The 24,172-nt window shown below is 33.7% G+C and overlaps 1 protein-coding gene across 1 annotated transcript in view; it reads right to left on the reverse strand.

Annotated features, from left to right (window-relative positions):
- Positions 1-4,975: 4,975 nt before the first annotated feature.
- LOC109811626 (putative homogentisate phytyltransferase 2, chloroplastic) overlaps positions 4,976-24,172 on the reverse strand; it is a 74,039-nt gene continuing 54,842 nt past the window's right edge. Inside the window, exons 3-4 of the mRNA XM_083059409.1 lie at positions 9,174-9,291; positions 4,976-9,069 (exon numbers count right to left, since the gene is read on the reverse strand). Of these exons, the coding sequence (XP_082915535.1) occupies positions 8,998-9,069; positions 9,174-9,291 (190 nt within the window). The 3' untranslated portion in view covers positions 4,976-8,997. The remainder of the gene's footprint in view (positions 9,070-9,173; positions 9,292-24,172) is intronic.

Raw genomic sequence — 24,172 nt, forward strand, 5'->3', positions numbered from 1 at the left:
GTGTAAAGTTGCAGATTTTCTAATTTTAGCCTACTATGTGACTATGTCTTGCTCAGTTTGATACCTTGCTTTCATTTATAATTTTACAACACGTATTCTTGAAGAATATGAAACTTAGTATTATATTAGTCTTCCATTAGCAGATACTTTATGTGACTATTAGAATTTTATTTTCTAGGACAGTGTGGGGGAGGGGGAATTTGGGAAATAAAAGAAGATTTTATTAAGAAAAAATGGGAAAACAGAAAGGAATTGTCTATTCTAAAATAGAGAAAAAATACAAAAATTACTAGAAACTAGACTCAAATGGTCTCCCCAATACTTGGTCCATATTATAATAAAATCTCTATTAAATTAAAACTCATGAGCTGAAACATACAGGGGCTAAGAAAACAAACCTATCCCTAAGAAGGTGCGTATGTAGACAAACTTGTTGAATCATTCAGTGTAAATTTCTTGGAAATTTTGCACCTTTGCTCTAAAAGTTAGTGTTAGTATGTTGTCTAAGATATTCGTGGACTGCCCAGTGCCTACTTTCTGATTTTAAGCCCAAAAATGATAGATTGTTCACAGACAAGGAAACGGAAAGAGAAAAATCGTCAAAACTATTCCCCCTCCCATCTGACTGTATAGTTTTACCTGTTTTCATCTTTGAAATATTGGATGACATAAGATATATTATAAGTTATAATTTATTGGGATCAAGGCTACAAGCCCTTGAAGATATCTTTGGCACCATAAAATGTATTTTTCCCTGTATACACTATTCTTAAGATTATGGGAGCCTGGTATGTTGATTGGTGTTAACTAACTGTTTAGATACAAGTTAAAAGTATTTTTGAGAGTTTCTCCACCAAAAAAAGGTTCTTTATTTTCAGTAGAGAAGCTATCAAGTGCTTTTCTAAACTTGTTGATGAGTCATTATTTTCCCTTATTTATTTATCTTTTTGTACTTATTTTAATTGTTGATTTGGACTTAATCGCTTATTAATTGTACAGTTTCACTGTTTGAGCTTCATTGGGCCAGTAATTCGAATTTTAATTAATTCTGATTCACTTGGTCTAATTGTTGTTTATCAATTATTTTCAGATTAATTGTGGAGCATTCTCGGGCTTGGATATTATTTTTGAACTTCAAGAGATAAAATGCCACGTAAACGCCATGTCAGCACCAACTTGCCACATCAGCCCACATCAGCCACATACTTACATTTTTGTTTACCTTGTTTTAGTCTTTTTTGGGCCAGACAGATGGGAAGGAGGCCCACTTCATTTTAGGGTTTTGACCATGTGTCTTTTAGGTCTTAGGGCTGACCATGCTGCCACCACTGGAGGGCAGACTTGATGTGACCACATTCTTTTCTTTCTTCTGGACGTTTTCCTTGTTCTGGAGCTGTTCATCACGTTTTTCTTCCATTCTTTCTTCTCTGGTTGTATTAAGAAACTGAACCCTTCCATTTTCTTCCTTTGAGTTTTTCGTTTTCTTCTTTGTCTTCCTCCATGGAAGGCTAAACTTGTAACACTTTCTAACTCAGTTTAGTGCTCATTGAGGTCTGTTTATTTCATTGCATCTTCGTGTTCTAACCCTTCTATTTTCCATGCTTAATGGTATTTGTTCATGTGGGTTGAATGTTCTGTTCATGGTTTGCTTAATCCTGTGAAACAGAGAAATGAATGTATGCTAATGCTTCATTTGTATGCATTTAAAACAAGAGTAATGACGTTTAGTGATTACTAGAAATTGAACCAAGGTTTAAAACGACTGAAGATTATATTTTGAACCAATGATGTGTGTGATAACTGAGTTGGAAAGTGTACTGTTTTATTGCTTACTGTTAATGTATTGTTCATTTGAATCTGAAAACCCCCCTACTGTGTGTTTATTTGTATTTCATGAACCTCGGATTGGTATTGTTGCTCCTTGAGAGACGAGCTAGGAGTCACTTCCTAGTACTATAAATTTCGTATTTTATTTGATCGGGTACGACATCGATCACTTGTATTCAAACAAATTTTATATATGCTTGTTGATATTACTAAGCATAGCATTTTCCCCTATAGTGTTGTTGAGATTTTGTCTATCCCATGCACTATGCATGCTTATTGGAACCTAAGTGCTATGCAGAAGATTCTTGTCTAGTGCTTTCTCATTTTTGTGTTTCTTTTTTCAAAATGCACACAAGTGGTTGTAAAACTGTAAAATAGCCATGACTTGTTTTCTTATGTTTCATACACGGATATTAGAACAAGCAAATTATACCAAGGTAATCTATTATATCTCCTATAAGAAAATAATTGTAGCAACTTATTAACTATTTTTAATGCTCAGATATTGGACGTTGACTTTTGTCTCTTGTAACATAATGACTACTGATGACATGAATCAGTTCAACTAGTGATCAATACCATAAATGTTCTCATGGTATAGTAGTTAATGTCACAACTTATTGCTTGGTTAAATATTTGCACAGTGGCATGGAAAGAATAGGTTAACTGATACAAATTTCATGCACATTAGTTTAGGATAGGATGACATAATCAGGTGGACGTGTGCACCTTCTTATAAGAAAAATGTAGCAAGGTTTGCTATATAAGAGGAAATATTGCATACTCAGCATAGAATAGATTCCATATGAATCGGTAGAATCCTGATATTGCATCATGTAGCATACAACAAAGACATTTTAAAAGTAGCTTAAACCAGAACAAGCAAAGAAAGTTCTTCTAAAATTTGTGTTAGACTATTTGCTAAAGAGGGTTGCGTCAACTTTACCTCTCATAAAACCATTATTTAAAACAAAGTTGCTTAATCTTTCATACTGAGCTCTAGGAGCTTGTTTTAGACTATAAAAAACCTTTTTTAGTTTGAAAACATAATCTTTAAAATTAGGATTTTTGAAACTAAGAGGTTGTCTTACATAGACTTCCTATTCAATAATATCATTTAAAAAGCGCTCTTTACATCCATTTGAAAAAGTTTGATTTCTTTATGAGTTGCAAATGCTAACATAATTTTGATAGTTTCAAGTCTAGTAACAGGAGCAAAGGTTTCAATAAAGTTTGTAGCTTTTTCTTGATTGTAGCCTTATGCTATCAATCTAGCTTTATTTCTGACCACTTTACCTTGTTTGTCTATTTTATTTCTAGAAATTCATCTAGTCCCTATAACACTATGATGTAAACAATTCATGGACCAAACAAATACATATGTAATAGTTCTAGAGGTCGACCAGTGGAAATAACTTTTTTAGATTTGAAGGAAGTTTTAATTTGTTTCCCTTTTTGACAGGTTTCATAGAGAAGACAAGTTTTCTAAGAAATTTTTTTGCAACCCTTTCTTATTTAGTTTATAAGTATGTTTTTAAATTTATATGCTCAAAAAAATTTTGTGCTAAATCCATCTTTCATCTTCTTTGGAGATCAATCATGTTACATTCTCTTTTCTCAAATCTTCTAGATTAATCTCATAAAGATTATGCTTTCTATAGATAGTAAAAAACATAGACTCATTATCTTACTTGACTATGCATGAATCTTTGTAAAAAAAAATAATATATCCACTATCACAAAATTAACTTATATTAAGAAAATTATACTTTAACATTTCAACATATTAAACAATATTAATAATAGGTATAAAGTTTTTACCAATTTTACATATATCTTTGATTTTTCCTTTGCCACTTCCTTCAAACGAGACTATTCCTTCATGTGGTTGGAGGTCTAGGAACATAGAGTTTTCTCTCGTCATATGTCATGAGTAGCCATTGTCCAAGTACCAATGTGAATCCTTTCTTTTTCCCACCAAGGATATTTGCAACATGAATTATTTGAGATTTTTGCACCCAAATCTTTTGGGTCTTTCTTTGTTAGTACCCTTGACCTTAGACTTGCTTCTCTATTTGTATTTGGTTTTGCACCTATTAAAAAGGTGATGGTTCTTTCGATAAATGTTACAAAGAATAGTCTTAGGTCTGAAGTGTGATGTCCCATATTCTAATTCAAACCCAAAATCACTTTTGCTAGATGGAAATCTCTTATTCTTTAGAAGCATATTTTAGAAGACCCATATCCAAATTTAGCAAGATCATTCTTAAGTTGTACGTTTTTAGCTTACAATATTATAACCTCAAGTAGTCCATTCCTTATGATCTTGTTTTTGAGAGTCTAAATCTCTCTAGTAACGTTTGATAAATCATTCTTAAGTTTTTCATTTTTTTTCTTGTAATAATTTACATTTTTAAAAAAAATTTCTTATACTCAAGGGTGATCATGTGAGAGTTGTCAGGAGAGTCTCATAGGACATCTCTTCATCAGAATAATCAGAAAGACAAGAATTAGAGTCAGAATTTACTTCTAATCTTGTATCGTCTGTATTTACCATAAGACGTATGTTAACATTTTCATCGCCTAAACTATTGGTGCAACTATTGTCCAAATCCTCCCATGTGGCCATCAAATTCTTCTTGGCATTCTTTTTCTTGGTCCATCCCTTTAAGTGTAGGACATTTAACCTTCATATGTCCAACTTTCTTACAGTCATAGTAAATGACCTATTTGTTGCCTTCTTGAACATGTTTCTTGTAATTGTCCTTCTTTAAGTATGTTCTTAAACTTGTTGGATATGAGAGATTCAGGGAGTTTTCAAAACTTTCATCATAGCTGCTATGCTTAGATTCAACCTTCAGAGATTTGCCTTTGTCTCTCCTCTAGTTGGTTTCACCAATCCTTAGAGCAAAATAATCATTTGCCGTAAGATGATCCTTGTTATTCAAATAAACTTTTAGAACTCCTAAAAGTTCATCTAAAGTAAAAGTCTTGAGATTGTAAGCCTCTTATATAGCGCTGACCAACTTTTACGTAAATCTAGTTGATTTAAAAGTTAAAATTTTTGTCATTATTTTCTTTTTTATCCAACCTCATTTTCCCCCTTTTCATTAAAAAAGAAAAGGTAAATGATAAACGAAACCTTCAACTTATGGGTCTCAGGCCCAATTTTTTCTTCTTTTAATTTATGGGCCTAAGAGTAAGGCCCAAAGTATTCGAAAACTATTCTCGAACCCTTTACATTTACTCTACTCTGTCTCAATCCTACGCATAATACTGTAGTGAACGAACAAACATAGGTTCTGTTCTTCTAATCTCTTCCCTCGCATCTTGCATACGAAATTATCTTTGTAATTCAAATTTTTTTTTTTGTCTTTTTTTTTCTTCAGATAACTCGTTCTGTTTCAGTCATGGTGGAGAATAATCTCTTCGAGGATATCTTTAGGGTCGAAAAATTAAACCCTGATGACAAAAAATTATTCTTTAAAGGTATTATTATTTACAAGTGCGTTTTTTTTCTCAACACCTATACTCTCTTCATATTTTATTTGTTTTGATTAACTTGCCATGCTTTGATGTTCTATCATCATGTCTAGGATTTTTCACTTTCATTTCTAGAATGTTTTTCTCCCTGCAAAAACATTTTTTTTTCAATTTTTTTAAATTTTTAGATTCACTAAAAAAATCGAATTATGTCTTAAAATTCTCTACCCAAATACTCCATTCAAGTTCGTCTGTTTTTATTTGCGTTCCATTTTGTGGGGACATGAATATTTGGTCTTACTAGATGCATTTTTAACTTTGTTCCATGTGTTTCATTCTAACACTTGGATGTTATGCTCTTCTCAAGTTACTCGTATTGAAGCAACAAGTGAAAAGTTTGACATGTTTATGCACCTAGACATCAATTCTGAGATATATCCTTTGAAAGTGGGTCAGAAGCTTACTATGGTGCTTGTTTCGACACTTAATCCTGATGGAACACCAGATACTGGCTATTATACTCAGGTAATTAGTTTATTATCTTTTACAAGGAAACTTTCTTTCACTGTGAAGGATTCTTATTATGATTGTCAAGTCAAGTGAACCATGGAACAAAAATATTAGTTACTGTTCTAGAATGAGCATTTAACGGTGTGTGGCTGTGCTTATTTTTCTAGTCAAAGCCTCATGTGTATGCCAATCTTTGTTTAGTTTACTAGTGTTATTAAGTTTTTCTTCTGTGACTGAGAACTTTTGTTCTTCATCATGAGCTTGGAATTCATTTCACAAATTGGGTTAACATATTCTTTCCGTGCCACATTGCAAATATTTAACCAAGCAATAAGTTGTGACATTAACTATTATGCCATGAGAAGATTTATGGTATTGATCACTATTTGAACTGATTCATGTCATCAGTAGTCATTATGTTACAAGAGACAAAACTCAACGTCCAATATCTAAGCATTAAAAATAATTAATAAGTTGCTACAATTATTTTCTTATAAGAGATATAATAGATTACCTTGGTATAATTTGCTTGTTCTAATATCCGTGTCTGAAACATAAGAAAACAAGTCATGGCTATTTTACAGTTTTACAACCACTTGTGTGCATTTTGGAAAAAGAAACACAAAAATGAGAAAGCACTAGACAAGAATCTTCTGCATAGCACTTAGGTTCCAATAAGCATGCATAGTGCATGGGATAGACAAAATCTCCACAACATTATAGTGGGAAATGTTTTGCTTAGTAATATCAACAAGCATATATAGAATTTGTTTGAATACAAGTTTAGAAATGCACTTGATAGCTTCTCTACTGAAAATAAAGAACTTTTTCTGGTAGAGATGCTGTGAAAAATACTTTTAACTTGTATCTAAACAGTTAGTTAACTCCAATCAACATACGAGGCTACCATAATCTTAAGAATATTGTATACAGAGAAAAATACATTTTATGGTGCCAAAGATATCTTCAAGGGCTTGTAGCCTTGATCCCAATAGATTATAACTTATATCTTATGTCATCCAATATTTCAAAGATGAAAACAGGTAAACCTATACAGTCAGATGGGAGGGGGAATAGTTTTGAGGATTTTTCTCTTTCCTTTTCCTTGTCTATGAGCAATTTGTCATTTTTGGGCTTAAAATCAGAAAGTAGACACTGGGCAGTCCACGAATTTCTCAGACAACATACTAACACTAACTTTTAGAGCAAAGGTGCAAAATTTCCAAGAAATTTACACTAAATGATTCAACAAGCTTGTCTACATATACACACCTTCTTAGGGATAGGTTTGTTTTCTTAGCCCCTGTATGTTTCAGCTCATGAGTTTTAATTTAATAGAGATTTTATTATAATATAGACCAAGTATTGGGGAGACCATTTGAGTCTAGTTTCTAGTAATTTTTGTATTTTTTTCTCCATTTTAGAAGAGATGATTCCTTTCTATTTCCTCATTTTTTCTTAATAAAATCTTCTTTTATTGCCCCAAATTCCCCCTCCCCAACACTGTCCTAGAAAATTAAATTATGACAATCACATAAAGTGTCTGCTAATGGAAGACTGATATAAGACTACATTTCATATTCTTCAAGAACATGTGTTGTAAAATCATAAATGAAAGCAAGGTATTGAACTAAGCCAGACATAGTAGGCTAAAATTAGAAAATCTGCAACTTTACACATGAAAGGGAGCAAGGCAAATATGTTATACTTTAGTTTTTCACAGTTATGCACATTTTGAAAGTATTACAGCAAGAACTTAAATACGAATAGAAAGTGATGGAGACTTCCCTTCCATGGTTGATAATGGCATCTTGAAGAAACGTCACCTTGCCCAAGGTCTAGGCTCATCAAAGGTTAGGGAATGGAATGTTTAATGTGGACAAAGGATGATAGGCGTGAGATAGTGAGGGGTGGCGGAAGTGTTTGGTGCTCAAAGGTGGTTGGCTCACTCCAAGTGTAGATGGAGGCCACTCTAGGGTTTCACTCTCCAAGGGTGGAGAATGAAGGTGGTTAGCCGAAGTTAACATAGGGACTAAGGATAGGATTTGAGGCAAAGAAATGCTCTCTCAAATTCATATAATCCAAAGTATTTACATGATCATAGCCTAGGGTATTTATAGGAGTGGGAGGCATCTAGGGTTGCATTTGGAGAGTGCATGGCCGAAATTCACAAGCCAAATGCACACCAAATGAAATGCAAATTAACCCTAGATGCAACTTGGTGACCAAGGATGGAATCTTTGGGATTAGTTAGGCTACATCTAGGTGCATGATAAGACCATGCAACCTTTGCCCTCCACTTGGACCTAAGCCTTTCTAACACCAAAAATAGGTCCAATAGCCACAAAAATTACGTCACCTCCTAATTAAAACCCTAGCCCAAAAATTAAAACTCTAATTATCTAAAGCACCCCATAATACAAGGGTAAAATGAAAAATATAAAAGAAAATAAATCCTATGACTAAAATACCCCAAAATACAAGGGTAAAATTGGAAATAAAAGTAAAATAGATCCTATGTCTAACATACCCCAAAATACAAGGGTACAAAATGGAAAATCAAAGACAAGGGCAAAATAGGCATAAAAATAAATTCTAGGCTACTAAAACTTAGGAGAGTGACTAGTGTATTTTAATCTTGAGAAGCATGTCTTCTAGGGTTTTGACTTCCCTATCCTCTTCCAATCTCCTAGCCATTGGCCTAGTGATGTGTCTCACATGAAGCTCCATGGATGGTCCTCCATCAGAAAGGATATGAAGCCCCTCATTGTGCAAAGCCAAAAACACTCATTAATCATGACTAAGCTAAAAAGCAAGGCTCACTTGCCTAAAGATCAACTTGATTTTTTTTTGAACAAATAACTAACATTTAATCAAACTTACGAGAAAAATAGAAAATTGCAGAGACTTTAAAATATTTTATTATGACAGTTGAAACAATCTCAACTTCCAACAAGTATCCAAGTCATACTTGGCAGAAATTCCAGACAACACAGAACTCAATAGCTTGCCCCATTTCTCCAGACAAATTTTATGAAAATGATTAAGAATATATTTTATTTAGAGTAATGGTATGACTAGATGGATGGTGAAGAAAAAATTGGATTACATGAAAAGAACAATATTTATGAAAATCCACTTAAGCTAGAATAACAGCCTTAACAGTTACTAATGCAATTAACAAACCTGGTTAATCAAGCTTAATGCAAAAATTGTATGAGCAGGTATGAGTAACCAGCGCCTGAAAGACTGTTAACAGTTGCAGAACATACATAAGATTTTGTTTTCATGTAAAGAAAAAAAATAACGAATTATATGTAAGTGATTGACACATAATGCAAGTTTATACTCACCTCAGGCATATAAATTACTGCCAAAACAGAAACAATATAGTTCATCAAAAAAATTCCAGAACCAAGGAAGACAATGTTTCGAACTCCTAATTTGGTAGCAAAGGTTGATATCTGATACCTGAAGTTAGTTATGCCATGCAAATCCATATTAAATTCAAAACCAAATATAAGGGTGGAAGCAGATTATGTACACACGGATATATAGATTTAAATTTAATATATCAGTACGTCCCTGAATTTTATTTTTTTTAAAAAAATGTACTTGGGTCCTTGAGCTTCTATAATTTTTGTAATTGAGTTCCTGTAATTAGTACATTTGCCACAAATTGTTACTTTTATGACAATTTCAAGCCACCACAAATTAACTCTAGAAACTCAATTACAAAAATGTAGAAGATTAAGAACCCAATTACAAATTTTTAAAGTTTAGGGGGACCTAATTAAAAATTTATAAAAAGTTAAGGGACTTAATAATGTATTAAACTATCACAGGCACACCACATAATACTTATATGTACATACACAAATGCATATTTAGTGAACCAGAAGTGAATTACAATATCAGCAGCTCAGATAAATAAATAAGATCAATGAACTGCAATGTGTATACAACTGGTACTGGATAACAAACCTTACTTGTGATCTCCTTCAACATCAGGGAGATCTTTTGTTATAGCAATATCCAATGCGAAAAATGTTACAAAGGTTGTGATGAAAACCATAGGAGAACTGCAACTAGAGTACAAGAACAAATGTATAATAAGCTCCCAAAGTATAAGCCAGACACTTAATATTGGATGAAAAGCCAACACGATTATAATGTTCATTCATTTGTACTAGGGGAGCATAATCTATATTGATCAGAGGCAGAATTGACTGACTCGACCACTTGAAGGTGGAGTTTGACCTTCTAGCATTGTCATTGTTATAAAATCACAGGTGCCTTCATTTTGGCAACTTTACCTTAGATATTTTATTCTTTTGGTTATATTATTTTCTTCGTCGAAACATCAAAAGTTCATAGTTAGTATACTCTTCAGTAGTCCTCTACTTAAACATCAACGACCCATGAGCTTGGTTGTTTAACATGACCAATTATAGATATGAAGCAACAAAATAATAAGCCCTAACCCACCTCCATTTCAAATGTAAGTCCAAGGGCAGCTCTAGTGGCATAATAGACACCAAAGTTGAGGAGAAACCCCTTTACCTGCATAAGCCACTTCTATCAATCTTTTTAACTATATCAACAAATACTTTAAATTTAATAGATAACTGAATCAATCCAAAAAAGAGAACAGATTGACAAATTGCTGCTAGTACTGAAAAAATGGGAGGAAGGGGAATATATCATACTGTGGCAATAATAAGAAATGTTGCAACAGGAAAGCATTTCATTTTAAATGGAGGAACAGAATAGATGGTACCCAAGAAAAGGCCAAGTGTGTAAAGAGAAAAAATGAAGGGCCCAAAGTTTAACCCCACAATAGATAAACTGGTAATTGCAAAAAATATAACTAAGAACCATGCAGATCAGACAAAAAGATCTCCTGCTGCTATAGGTAAATAAGGTTTGTTTACCCTGAAAAAGAGTATAAAAGACCAGAAAAGGCTTTGAACAAAAGGGACCACTTTATCAAATTTGAGTTCTCAATCAATGCTCTTGCCACCAATGCACTGTAAACACAGAGTCGATGAACTTCGGACAAGTATAGTTGGCATGAAACTGCAAGAAACAGTTGATAGGAAGTCATTAAGTTCCTCACAATGAACCTAGTGTTGTACCACGTATAGTATGTGGCCTTAAAAATCTCCAACAAGCATCTTTCAAATCTAAAACTTTGTTAGCAAATGGACGATTGGAACCAGCAGCTCCAACTCCTGTGCAGGCCTGCCAGCATTCTTTTCATTTTAAACTGATAAAGTAGACTACAACTTCATATAAAAACCAAGAGTAAGGTAAAAAATGTCCTTAAGTCGGTTATAAAAAAGTTGAAGCGACTTATGAAATGATAAATGGCTGCAATTACAGCTAAATTGAAATTTTCTATACCCAATTATCCAAGATCAATTGATGCAATGTCTATACAATAATAAACAAAAGCCCAAAACACATTTATTAATTTATATCTAGTCAACATAGTGACAATCACAATCAACTAACACTATCGCTGTATTTGTCGGTTCATATTCATTACTTCTTTACTAGCACCTCATTGTACCTTGCAATTCACTGCTATTAGTACTAACTGGACCCCACTTCACTGCAATTATCGGTACCACAACATGCCACCTTTTATCATTAGCATTCGAAAAAAACATAGGTGCAGTACCACAGGTGCTGTTTATGTGATTCTCCATTCAGAATTCAAGTTTCACCTTCGAAGTATGTATAAATGATTTCATCAAATGTTAACTCATTTACAATACTTATGATTCTGTATCTAAATTTTATTCTTAACATTATCATACTAATCAGTACCATCATTGCCTTGTGTCATTAAATGAAAAGTACATGTTAAAGTGCTAGATTAATAACCTCTAAAAGAAAAAAATTGAAAAAACATAAAAGAGGATGAAAAACATAGTTGGGTCAGCATCACAGAACCAACCACAGCCATCGATTTCTTTAGAATCAAATCCATCTAACCTTAGTCCTTACACAAAGTCATGGACATCAGGAAGTGAAACATGTTCAAAGGAATTAGCATTCCTGACATTCATTATTTACACATGCAAAGCCAACCCATTATTCCAACATTACAGGAAGCATCAGTTTGAAAACCTCCCATCATCCTACCAATTCTCAATTCCCAACCAAAAGACTAGCAAAACCGATCATTTTATTATCAGTGAAACACAAACAAAGGAATCAAAATTGGAACTTTAAGGAGAAACAAACAGACCCTTATGGAACCGGGTCTCTGGGGTCTCTTGGGAACAAGATTTGAGCAGCATCTGTGAGTGTGATGGAGCAACCCAATTGAGTGGAAGTGTTTGGAAAATCCCAAGAACAAAGGTTGGGGCGTAGTGGCCTTGGTGAAAAGTGTAGGAGAATTCAAAGGGGCGATTATGGAGGGAACACGATGTGATGTTGGAGAGAGTGAGAGCTCAATGCGGAGCTGAACACAACAAATCAAAACACTGCAATTTTAGACACAAAGCAAAACAAAAGATTAGCTTCTACACGAGCAGGCACAATTGCAATCTTGTGGGGTCACAACTAACCGGTGCTTCAAATTATGTTAATCTTGTCATAAAAAAAAGTACTCTTATGGGTTATAATAAGACTTTTTTTTTATTTTTTATTAAAAAAAATAAATTATGTATAACAATAGCATAAATTACAAAATAACACATTTTAGTGTGCTTGTAAGCATTGCACCCTCTTTATCCTGATTTCTCAAAGGAAATTTTCTAAAGCAACTTTTATTTTTCTTTTTTATATTTTAATTTTTAATTTTAGTTTATAAGTTTAAATTTTCTTAAAATTAATTAAATTAATTTAAAATATAAAAAGGTAATGAAAAAATTAGTTAATAAAATTATTATTTTAAGGATAACATTTCAATATTAATGTTAGGCTTTTTTATAAAAAAAATATTAATTTCATTAATTAATTTAAGGATAATATTTTTAAAATTAATTTAATATTTTAATAAAGATTGTGATTATAACTAAGTAAATAGTAATTAATTGTATAAACTTTTAATAACTAGTCCCATAATTAACTTAATTATTTATGCTCAAATAATGTTAATTAAATTGAAAAATGATGATACATCTTATTTGATTAAAATTTAAAATTAAAATTACATGTTAATAAAAATGATTAGTCGTCACAATGGTGTCTAGTTTCACACTGTGGACATTGTCTACTACCTTCTAGATTCCGATGTGGTTGTCAATGTTGTTGGATTTGATTTTATTCATCATCAATTGTTAATTGTTGTCAATGCATATCCTCTTGGGAATTTAAATTGATCGAAAATGGAGATAGTGATTAATAATTTGAACAATTGGTGTTGTACAATGTAGAAAAGCTAACTAGCTCTTGCTAGTGAATTGGTGGAACACTAATTGGGTACCTACTTCGAAAATTGTGAGACCCTTACTACCCTAATACATATATTGTAATAATGAAAACTTACTAATAAATTTTTTTAATTTCGGTAAAAGGGTTCACATGAGAATCTTCAAAATTGTTCTTCAATACCACAATAATAAAAATTTAGAAAATGAAACACAAGAGTTTACAAATTATTTTCAAAAATAATATTTACAATTCCAAATCCATATAAAAATCTATGTCCTAAAAATCCTCTACCCCGATGTCACAATATCAGAGCATACCCACAATTCAACTGTTGACATTCTAGATGTCACTCGTAGCCGGATCTTCCTCACCTAAAACATCCACAATTTGTACGGTAAGAAAAGAAAACATCCATATGTAAAGCACATACAAACACACAACAATGTAATCTCATTACATAATGAAATATTTACAAGCATTTCTATATCATAACTCTATCAATCATGCATCATTTTCACATCATAATTCGTAATCACACCTATTCATCTCAAATCTTGCAATTAAAATTATCATTTTCATATTTATAATTCACACAAATCTTACAATTAATACTATGCCAAGGCCACACCACAACTGACATAAGTGATACAGGTTAATTGCCTCACTCATCCCACACCATGTCAGGGTCACGCCTTTCCTGTAGCATCACTTACCCAGGGGTCGTGCCATCCCTGGTTATTGATGTGAGGAACCACAATCACATCACAATCCACACAAATCTTGCAATTAACCCTATGTCAGGGCTGCCATATTTGACATAAGTGATACATGTTAACTATCTTACTCATCCCACACCATGCCAAGGTCACGCCTCCCTATAGCATCACATACCCAGGGGCCGTGCCATCCCTGGTCATTGATGTGAGGAACCACAATCACAATCATATTTACATCCACACAACATCTCATCTCATAACTTAATTCCATACCACATACACAATTTCATATCACATACACAATAAATAAGTCTAACAAAATAAGGGTTTACACACCCTTCAGGCAATTCACATCTAGATCATCAATTCTTATCAAGTAATAAGAATAACATTCATAAATTAATATATGGAATTACCAATTTAATATAATCTTAACATAAATGGTAAAATCCCCAATTATTCCAAAACCTAACTCACAGACACTTTTCTACAGTTTCGTTCTCTCTCTCAAATTATCATTCTTACAAATTAAATATATATTTTTAATCCTCAACACATACAAAATCTAATGGGATCATCAATTTCTCAAACAGAAATAATCTAATTTTTCCAAAACCTAACTCACAGACACTTTTCTATAATTTCGTTCTCTCTCCCAAATCATCATTCTTATAAAATAAATATATATTCATAATCCTAAATTCATACAGAATCACATAAGACCAATAATTCTCCAAACAAAAATAATTATAAAATTACTCATAATCTTAAGGGACTCTTCCTCTACCCAATTCTCTCATGTAACTCTACATACAAATAATCCCCTTTTCCCCCGTACCTTGATATGTAGAAGCTGAACCTACACAAGATCTGGTTGGTCTCCCTCGTTGGGTTCCCCTCGGTCTGAAGCAGAAAGTAGAGGAAAAGAAGAGAGAGCAGAAGAAAAGAAATTAGAAAGTGAGAGGTGTGCTTTTTGAGAGTGGTAGATAGCTCAATTTATAGGCATCAGGCTTCGCCGGAACGGCCCGTTCCAAATTCGGAACGGCCCGTTCTCGTGTGCATTTATTACTCACAATGGCCATATTTTGGAAACGGCCCGTTCCAAGCCCGTTCCCATTTAGGGTTATAGGCAATTTTAATAGTCTGGAACGGCCTGTTCCAACTTGAGAACGACCCGTTCTGGACTACTAACTCACATTCATTTTGGTAATTTGGAACGGCCCGTTCCAATTCCGGAACAACCCGTTCCAAGCAACTAAATCAACCCTATACATTTATAAAAATTACCAAAATACCCTCAATAAAATAAAATAAAAATGAAATAAAAACTGGGGTGTTACAAAAATAAAGTCTGAGTTGATTCTAGCATTCCAAGATTCACACTAAACAAGTTGTTGATAAACTCATCTCATGTAAGAGAAGTGAGAAAGTTTGATGATAGTCCAAATTATTTATTGTACACGATGTTTTGTATCGTTCAATTATTGGATCATGTAATTATTGCTATATAGATAGAAAATGAATTGAATTGACACGATACCATTTCATGTATTCATATATGCATGAGAGGATCTTGGGCAAGCGTCCCCACTAAGATTTGTTGTCGCCTATCCAAATATTGAGCCATTGCATCAGTGTTTCAGCCCAATTTGTGTAATGGTTTTCTTTCATGTCCATCTAGTGAAGATAATCCAAATTTTATGGTGAACCCGAAACATCTTGACACAATTAAAATTGTAGTTTGACCTTATTCGTTTGTTGTCATCCAATGATTGAAAAATAAGCTAAAGTAGTACAAGTTGTCCACATATTAGACTTATGAAATGCAATACGCGTGGCAAAATGTTTTCTAAACCTATACAGGGCATCAACTAGAATTGTAAAGAGTAACCCTTAGTTAGTGCAATATAAATAAGTTGAGTAAAACACAACATTTTCTAATCTATTATTGAGTCATGTGGTCAAATTTTTTTATCTATATCAAATGACATCACCATGAGGGACTCTAGTATGTTGTAACCTTCATCCACCTCCTCTAGCCACATACATTTACATTTTAGTCTATTTGATATATGTGTACATATAGCATAGTGAATGATTAGTGTTTACCTGACTACAAGTGGACATGACGATTCATGATTAACCCTTGGTGTAATGAAATGCATGTGATACCATGCCCAGGATTGCAACAAAGTTACACACCCACCCATTATGCAAGAGTTTGGATAAATTGCACAACACAACTCTCTATACAATGTCACCAAACATGTTGAACCCCAACTGTACTACCCAACAAGAACAAGATCTGCCAACAAATTTAAATACATTAAATGAATTCTATTGCTTGATTTGTCAGGCATTAGTACCCTATCAATCAAGCTCAATATGTATGCTCTACAACAAGCTTCTTTCTAGAACTCTATAGGTTCCGTTGGTAAATGAGCATGTTTTGTCGTAACCATTTTAATCTGATTAAGGACCCACTGAATGCTCATTTTGGAGGTACCACGCCCAGATAAGTTCCACACAATTCACTCCAATCTAAATAACTAGATCCAGTAACAGGTCTCTTGACAATTTTTATTCTCAAATGTAGTGTAACATCTTGTAAAGTTATTGTGTATTCCCTCATTGGAAGATGAAATGTGAGTTTCTATCGTCCATCTTTCCACAAGAGACATGATTAGAGAATGATCAATCTTGAAGTGCCTAATCTTTGTAGCTTTAACAAACCCAACTCTCTCTAACAATGGTTTTATCAAAGGATTTGGAAGGGGGTTGAATATAAGTATGATTAAATGAGGTTTGTAATAAGGACATGTACATATACAAATAAAAAAATCAATACAATAATGAAGATATATGGAGAGATAATGCTATGATTGTGTTAAACTCAACATTTGAGCAATGGACGCATATTTTTGGAGAAATTGTCTCTTATGCAAAGGAATATGATCCATTAGATTACTGTATCAGCATATTTGTGTCATTGATTTGGTTGGATAGATCTTCGCCATCCATTTATGGTAGTGCTATCAAAGGTCATTCATTGATAACATCACATCAGAACATTTGTGTGCATGTCTATCCTTGTTCGCCATTAATGACATTACATTAGAGCATATGTGCATGTGTCTGTCCTTATGTGCCATTGATGACATCGCGTTGGAGCATTTGTGCACATGTTTGTCATTATGCACTATTCATGACATTGCGTCAGAGCATTTGTGTGTATGTCCTTATGCACCATTCATGACACAACATTAGAGCATCTGTGTGCATGCTTGTCCTTATGCGCCATTGATGACACAACATTAGAGCATCTGTTTGCATGTCTGTCCTTATATGCCATTGATGACACTGCATCAAAACATCCATGCACGTGTCTATCCTTACTTGAGGATACTATTTACATGTGACTTTCTTCATTATTTTTCTCCTTATAAATAAACATGTAGTGGTTGTTCAAAAAATCACGACCAAAAAACTAGATCTACTTTAATTGTTTACAACATTTGAACACTTTCATTTTTTTCCATACACAAAACAATGTCTTTTATAAATGTCTCTGTGTATGTTTACTACAATAGTGAAATCACATAATCACCTCATGGGGTCAAGTTCAACTGCAAAAATCCCAAGGTTTTCTCTATTAAGAGGGACACCTCGCTTAAGATTTTAAAGAGAAAGATCAACCAAAAGGTCCAACCTGGGCCAACACAAAAGATTGTCAAAATCTTATATTGATTTCCCTTAAGCATTGGTAATGGAATCTTGCAATACCATGCAATGAAACTCATTATTAACAATGAGGTTCAAGAAATGTTTTACACCCACGCTAAACATAAATCCTTAACATGCTTTGAGTTGTATGCAAACTTTGATGAAGTTCCTTCTTCAAATTTGACAAAAGAACAACCATATTCTCATCCCTTACCTTTTTTTAATCCCACATCCACCTATGAATCATGTGGAGCAAAACCTTTTTTAACCATTCCTAAAGTTAATGTCAACAATTGGGAGCAACCTATATTTGCTTATACTAAGATACTAGCCTTAACCTCTTATAGTCAACTATTAAGCTCCCAAATATTTGACTTAAATTACACACAAACCCATATTAGTCCAAACGAATGGTGGCAAACCCAACCAAAGAACCATATCAACTCCAATCCAATGAACCACCTCAACATGAAGATGAAAGCTTGGTGTACACAATGAGTTTGTCGGTGTATTTAGTGATAATGAAGATAATGTGCTTTTGCATTTTGTTAATGACAACAATGAGAATGACGATGATGACAATAATAATGAAAACAACAAGACCCAACAAGTAAGTCCCTCTAACTTTGAATATGTGTACAATCCCCATGCTCACATGCATAACCTAATATAGATTAATGGATGTCGAGACTGAATTTTGTCATGTCTTGGAGCGCAAAACATTTTGTATGAAGGCACATGATCTCTCTTTGTTTGGATACGGTTCCACAACAAAGAATCATGCTTGTCCGCTATCAAGGAGTTCCACATCACTAACCATGTTGATTTCAAGGTGTCGTCGACATCAAACCAAACATATTTCATTGTTAAATGTGTCATTCATGGTTGTGCTTGGCTATGTAAAGTAATGGCTGAGAGAATAACAGTTGAGAGATATAGCTCTTTTTGTGAGCTTCAAAAACTTCAAGGATATTATACATGTGCAACACCAATGTTGTGTCAAGATCATTGTTAACTATGCTCAACGATGATGAATACAAATATACTATAAATCATTAAGAAGGATCCATCAACACTGGTGTCAATATTGATTTCACACATTAGAAGTACTAAGGTGTATAATGTATCTTACAAAAAAGCTTAGGTGGCAAAGCAAAAGGCTATAAAAATTGTTTTTCGAATTTGGGAGCAATCATACAAGGACTTGCCAACTTTGCAAATTCTATCAATGCAGTACTTAAGAAGACAAGAGGTTTCTCACTCCCCCCTTACCTCGATAAATAGGGGTTGAAACTGAAGCAGGATCTCCTCCTCCGAGTTCCCCTTGGTCTCCAGAAAGTGTAGAAGAAAAATGTTAAAAGTGAAAAAATGCATTTTTCTGAAGTGCCAGAACGCATTTATAGGTATCAGGATTTGGCCAGAACGGCCCGTTTCGAATCCAGAACGACCCGTTCTAGGCATATAGAATATGTACAAAAGCCTCTCCCAGAACGGCCCGTTCCAAAACCAGAACGGTCCGTTCTGAGTCAACACTTTGTTCTTTAAAACCACATCCGGAACGGCCCGTTCCCAAAGTGGAACGGCCCGTTCTGGGTTAAAATTTTACCCATGCATGCTCGAGTTGGAACGGCCCGTTCCCAAATTGGAACGGCCCATTCCGGGGCTATGAAAATCCAGAATTATTAATTAATTAATAAATAAATAACATATATATATATATATATATATATATATATATCAAATTAACATAAAATATCAATACAATTTAAAATATGATTTTATTCAAATAATAATTATAACAAAATATCATAATTAATAATATTATACAAAATAATTTTCATAAATGATTATTATTAAAAACCTTTAAAAATTCAATCAAACCCATTTATTTAATCAAAATAATTATAAGAAAATAATCTTCATAAATACAAAAATAAATAATAATTATTCGTAGTATTAGTAGAAAAATTCGGGGTGTTACAATTCTCCCCTCTTTTTAAAAATTTCGTCCCCGAAATTACCTGAAGCAATAAAAATGGATATGTATCCTGCATTTGACTTTCTAATGTTCCACCTTAGACTTTTGGAATACTACACATGAGTCCACAACTTCCTCTACTCCTCTCTTCACCTTAGACCACCACGCTTCCGCTACGCCACTCTCATACATCCTCCTAAGGTCCTAATCCATCTTAATAGCTCCTAAGTGAATACTAAGAGTACTCTTATTACCTTCTTCTAAGATCACCTTCCTTAGTTCGGGATTATTAGACACATAGATTCTATCCTGAAACCACAAAACACCATCAACTTCCACTCGAAAAGGGCTATCTATACCCTTACCAATCCTCTCCACTTGGTTCACTAAGAAAGGATCTAACTCTTAGGCTCCTCTAATCTCGTCCATTAATTCACTTGTCACCTTCGACATACTCAATTCAATGTTTCTAAGGGTAAACTCACAAATCAAGCTTGAATCTCTAAACTCTTCAATCAAATTTAACCTTTAAATCATCAAAACGATAGATGAAAGATCATCTTACTCAAGGCATCTGTCACCACATTTCCTTTACCTAGATAGCAAATGAGATTAAAATCCTAGTCCTTAAGAAATTCCAACTATCTCCTTTGGTCAAAATATATTTAACACTCTAACAATCACTAAATACATCAAGCTTAGAATCATATAAGTAGTGTCTCCAAATCTTAATGTAATATCATAACCACTAACTCATAGATAAGGTAGTTCCTCTCATGAATTTTCAATTGCCTAGAAACATAAGTTACTATCTTTCCTTCTTGCATCAACAATGCATCCAAATTCATCTTATAAGTACTACTATATACCACAAAAGGCTTACTAAAATCCAATAATATTAACACTAGTCAACCTTGCCTTAAGAGTTGGAACTACTCTCATACTCACTATCCCACATAAAGACAATACTCCTCCTAGTGAATGTAATTAAGGGCAATGCTATCTTAGAAATTTCTTCAATAAATCTCCAATAATAATAAGCTAACCTCATAAAACTCTTATCCTCACTAACTGGCTTAGATATCTTCCCACTTAAACACAACTTCTACCAAAGACAGATCCATGTTTACCTCAACTAGAATTTACAGGAACTAGAAAACTTATCTCATACAATAAAGAAAATAATAAAATAAAATAAAATAAGATAAAATAAAATAGTAATACTTAGATAACTTAACATACAACCATCTTGGATATATCTCCACCCTCAACTACAATATGATCATATCACACCCTAAGATCAATCTCACTAACCACACGACATTCACCAATTGATCCCTAAGGTCATCTATCCGCATATCAACATACATGTATATCAAATCATATTAGAATACCTACTTTAAACCTCAAATATACCATCCATAAGCACGTACATGAACAACCCTTACCACATAGCATCATACAACCTTAAACAACCTCTCAATCCACATGAAAACACCCCCAAAACATCTTAACAAAATCAATTCTTATCCTTGCATTGCCTAACGATTCAAAAATATCATGACACCATACATATCCCTTCAACAATGATCAAAGAAAATGATACCTAGAGATTTATACTCATCCAAATGATCTCAAACCTATCTCAAAAGAAAGCTAAGAGAATAAGCTACAACTCCTACGAAGACATAAGATTCTAAAAAGATCATCTTCTTAGCTAAAAATTTCAAAAACCGCAGCAGATATATTCAGCGCTTGCAGCTAGACCTTTGATCACCAAAGTAGCTATAACTGGAGTTCTAGACCTCCATTTTACCGGATTCCAGTTCCATTGGAAAGATAACGTCCAAGGCCACAACTTTTGTGAAGACTATAAAATCTAAATCTGTAAATATGGTACTCATACTGGCACAACAAAACTGCAGCGAAAATAGCCTCTATACCAAACAGCAATAGTATATCAATATATCTAAGCCCACAAAAATACCTCAACCCTTCCAAACTCACACCTCAACTTCATATTCAAGCTTTCCACTACAATCCTAAACCAAAACAACTCACATATTCAGTACAAAAGGCTTAGAAAATAAAATTCACATGCTACCTAAACTATAAAAGGTAAACATGCAACCATCAAACTCTAGAAATCATCAACACTTCAATCTCTCCTTAAGAATACCAAAACTCCAATTCTTAACATACATCATCCTTGGATTCAATCGCTACAACTATAGCTTTCAAAATTCCACCAATCGTAAACTCTTAATACACTAAAAAAAATCAACGTCTTACCCAAATCTAAGGCCTCAATAGTTTCTACAATATTAGCACAATATCTCGTCTACCACTACTCGCACGTATGCTTGCAACACAAGCGATATCACTCAACCACTACTTCTTACGTAAGCAAGAAGTATCAAACAAATAAGCAATCATAAGAATGAAGAAGAGCGGTCATAATGGTATTAGCTAACACTATCTATCATTCCTCTAATTACAAGATAATCTAACAGTATAAAACTCAACAATATCAACACAAGGAAAACATCATCATCATCAAAGTATACAACAAACAAAACACTGTCAGAGTACACAACAGAATCATGATAAGTACATAACTCACGGCCGATTGGATCGACCTACTCTGATACCACTTAATGTGACACCCTCTACCCCAACATATATATATATATAAAAAAAAAAAATCTTATTGGATAAAAAAAATATTTAAAATTGAAGCAACAATTCTAATAATCATGTGAGTAGAGAATTCACATTCATATACTTAATCCAAATAGCAAATAAAATTACAAAGAATAAAAATTGAATTTTCCAAAATATATACTTTCATAAAACATAAACAACATCATATTCTAATTCTATCTATGTCCCGATGTCACATGTCCTATCAGAGCAAAATTCCACGTAGAAGCCTAAGCTCCATCGTCCACATCCTCAGCCTCATGTTGCTGATGGTCTCCTGTATATCAAACAAGGGAAACAACACAAAAGAAGGGAGTGAAAAATATCTCACTCTGGCTCACGGTGTAGGAACGCACGCCAGATAGCTAAACACAAATAATACAATTACCTCATAGATCAATTAACAATAATAGCTTATCCAATCATCCAAGTCATACAAATAGTAATTTATCATCATTTAATAATAAGAATGCACATGCATGGACACAAACTTCACATTATCATGCATGTGGCGCCAGTAAAACATCACATGGCATATTGCCGCTAGCAATACACGAAGAGTAGTCTAGGAGTACATGTTGGGTCACACCCTCTGCGCATTCTCACTAGAAGGATATACTACCAGAGTCTCGTCGGGATAGCTAAGCCGCGCAAGATACATCCTATGCACACAATGGGCGAGACTGGGACTTCCAAACCGAGCTATCCCCAAGGACTAATCCCCAAAGCTTTTACACTAGGGGGCCTTCTCTGGCAGTGTATTCCATATCGTACCCTTAAAAACATTTATGCATATGATGCATGTCAATCAAGACTCCATGTTTTTCTCATATCACATTTTCATGTCTCAACACATCTCATCATCGATCACATCTCATTACATTTTCATCATCACATTCGCATTATCACATCATATTTACAATTTTTACAGAGCACTTTTATTCATATTAGAACTCATCTATTTGCGAAAGTAAACATATACTCATACATCTCATACAACAAGAAATACAACAGAACAATCAGAAAGTAAAACAAAAGATATTATAAATATGCTTGTTTCTCATAGGGTTCCCACAGGAACCCACAGAGCATTCTAATTCATATCAAAACTTGTTTATTTTCAAAATTAGACACATATTTACACTCAGCAAATATCAAGAAATACAACAGAAAACTCAGAAGGTAAAACAGAAAACATTTAGAATTTGCCTCTTACAATTATCAATACATTCCGTTAGGGTTTCTCATAGGAACCCATAGATCTCAATTCATACAATTAATTACATATAAGAAAATAATAGGCAAAACAAATACAATTGGGGAAAATCCCTCATACATAAGCATACAAAAATACAACAAATACAGGATTGGGGGCCAATCCCACTACCCAGCATACAATCCCACACCTAGAGCGAGGTTTCTCACTCCCCCCTTACCTCGATAAACAGGGGTTGAAACTGAAGCAGGATCTCCTCCTCCGGGTTCCCCTTGGTCTCCGGAAAGTGTAGAAGAAAAAGGTTAAAAGTGAAAAAAATTCATTTTTCTGAAGTGCCAGAACGCATTTATAGGTATCAATGTTGCTCGACCAAGGCAAGCACTCACATTGTTAATGAGTTTGACCAATAGAGCACAAGATTCTTCGTCAACGAGTGAATTAACTGAAGAGAGGGATGACCAACGGGAAATTTTATAATGAGGTTGGATCAAAAGGATGTGATTGTGATCAGGGACGGATTTGCATTGGAGTCCGTGGGGGCACTTGCCCCCACTACCATTTTATATATACATATTTTTTTATTTAAAAATATATATTTTAAAAATAAAAATTATATTCTAATAATAT

This window comes from Cajanus cajan, chromosome 7, assembly GCF_000230855.2.
Source record: "Cajanus cajan strain Asha chromosome 7, NIPB_CcT2T_4, whole genome shotgun sequence".
NCBI classification, from domain to species: domain Eukaryota; kingdom Viridiplantae; phylum Streptophyta; class Magnoliopsida; order Fabales; family Fabaceae; genus Cajanus; species Cajanus cajan.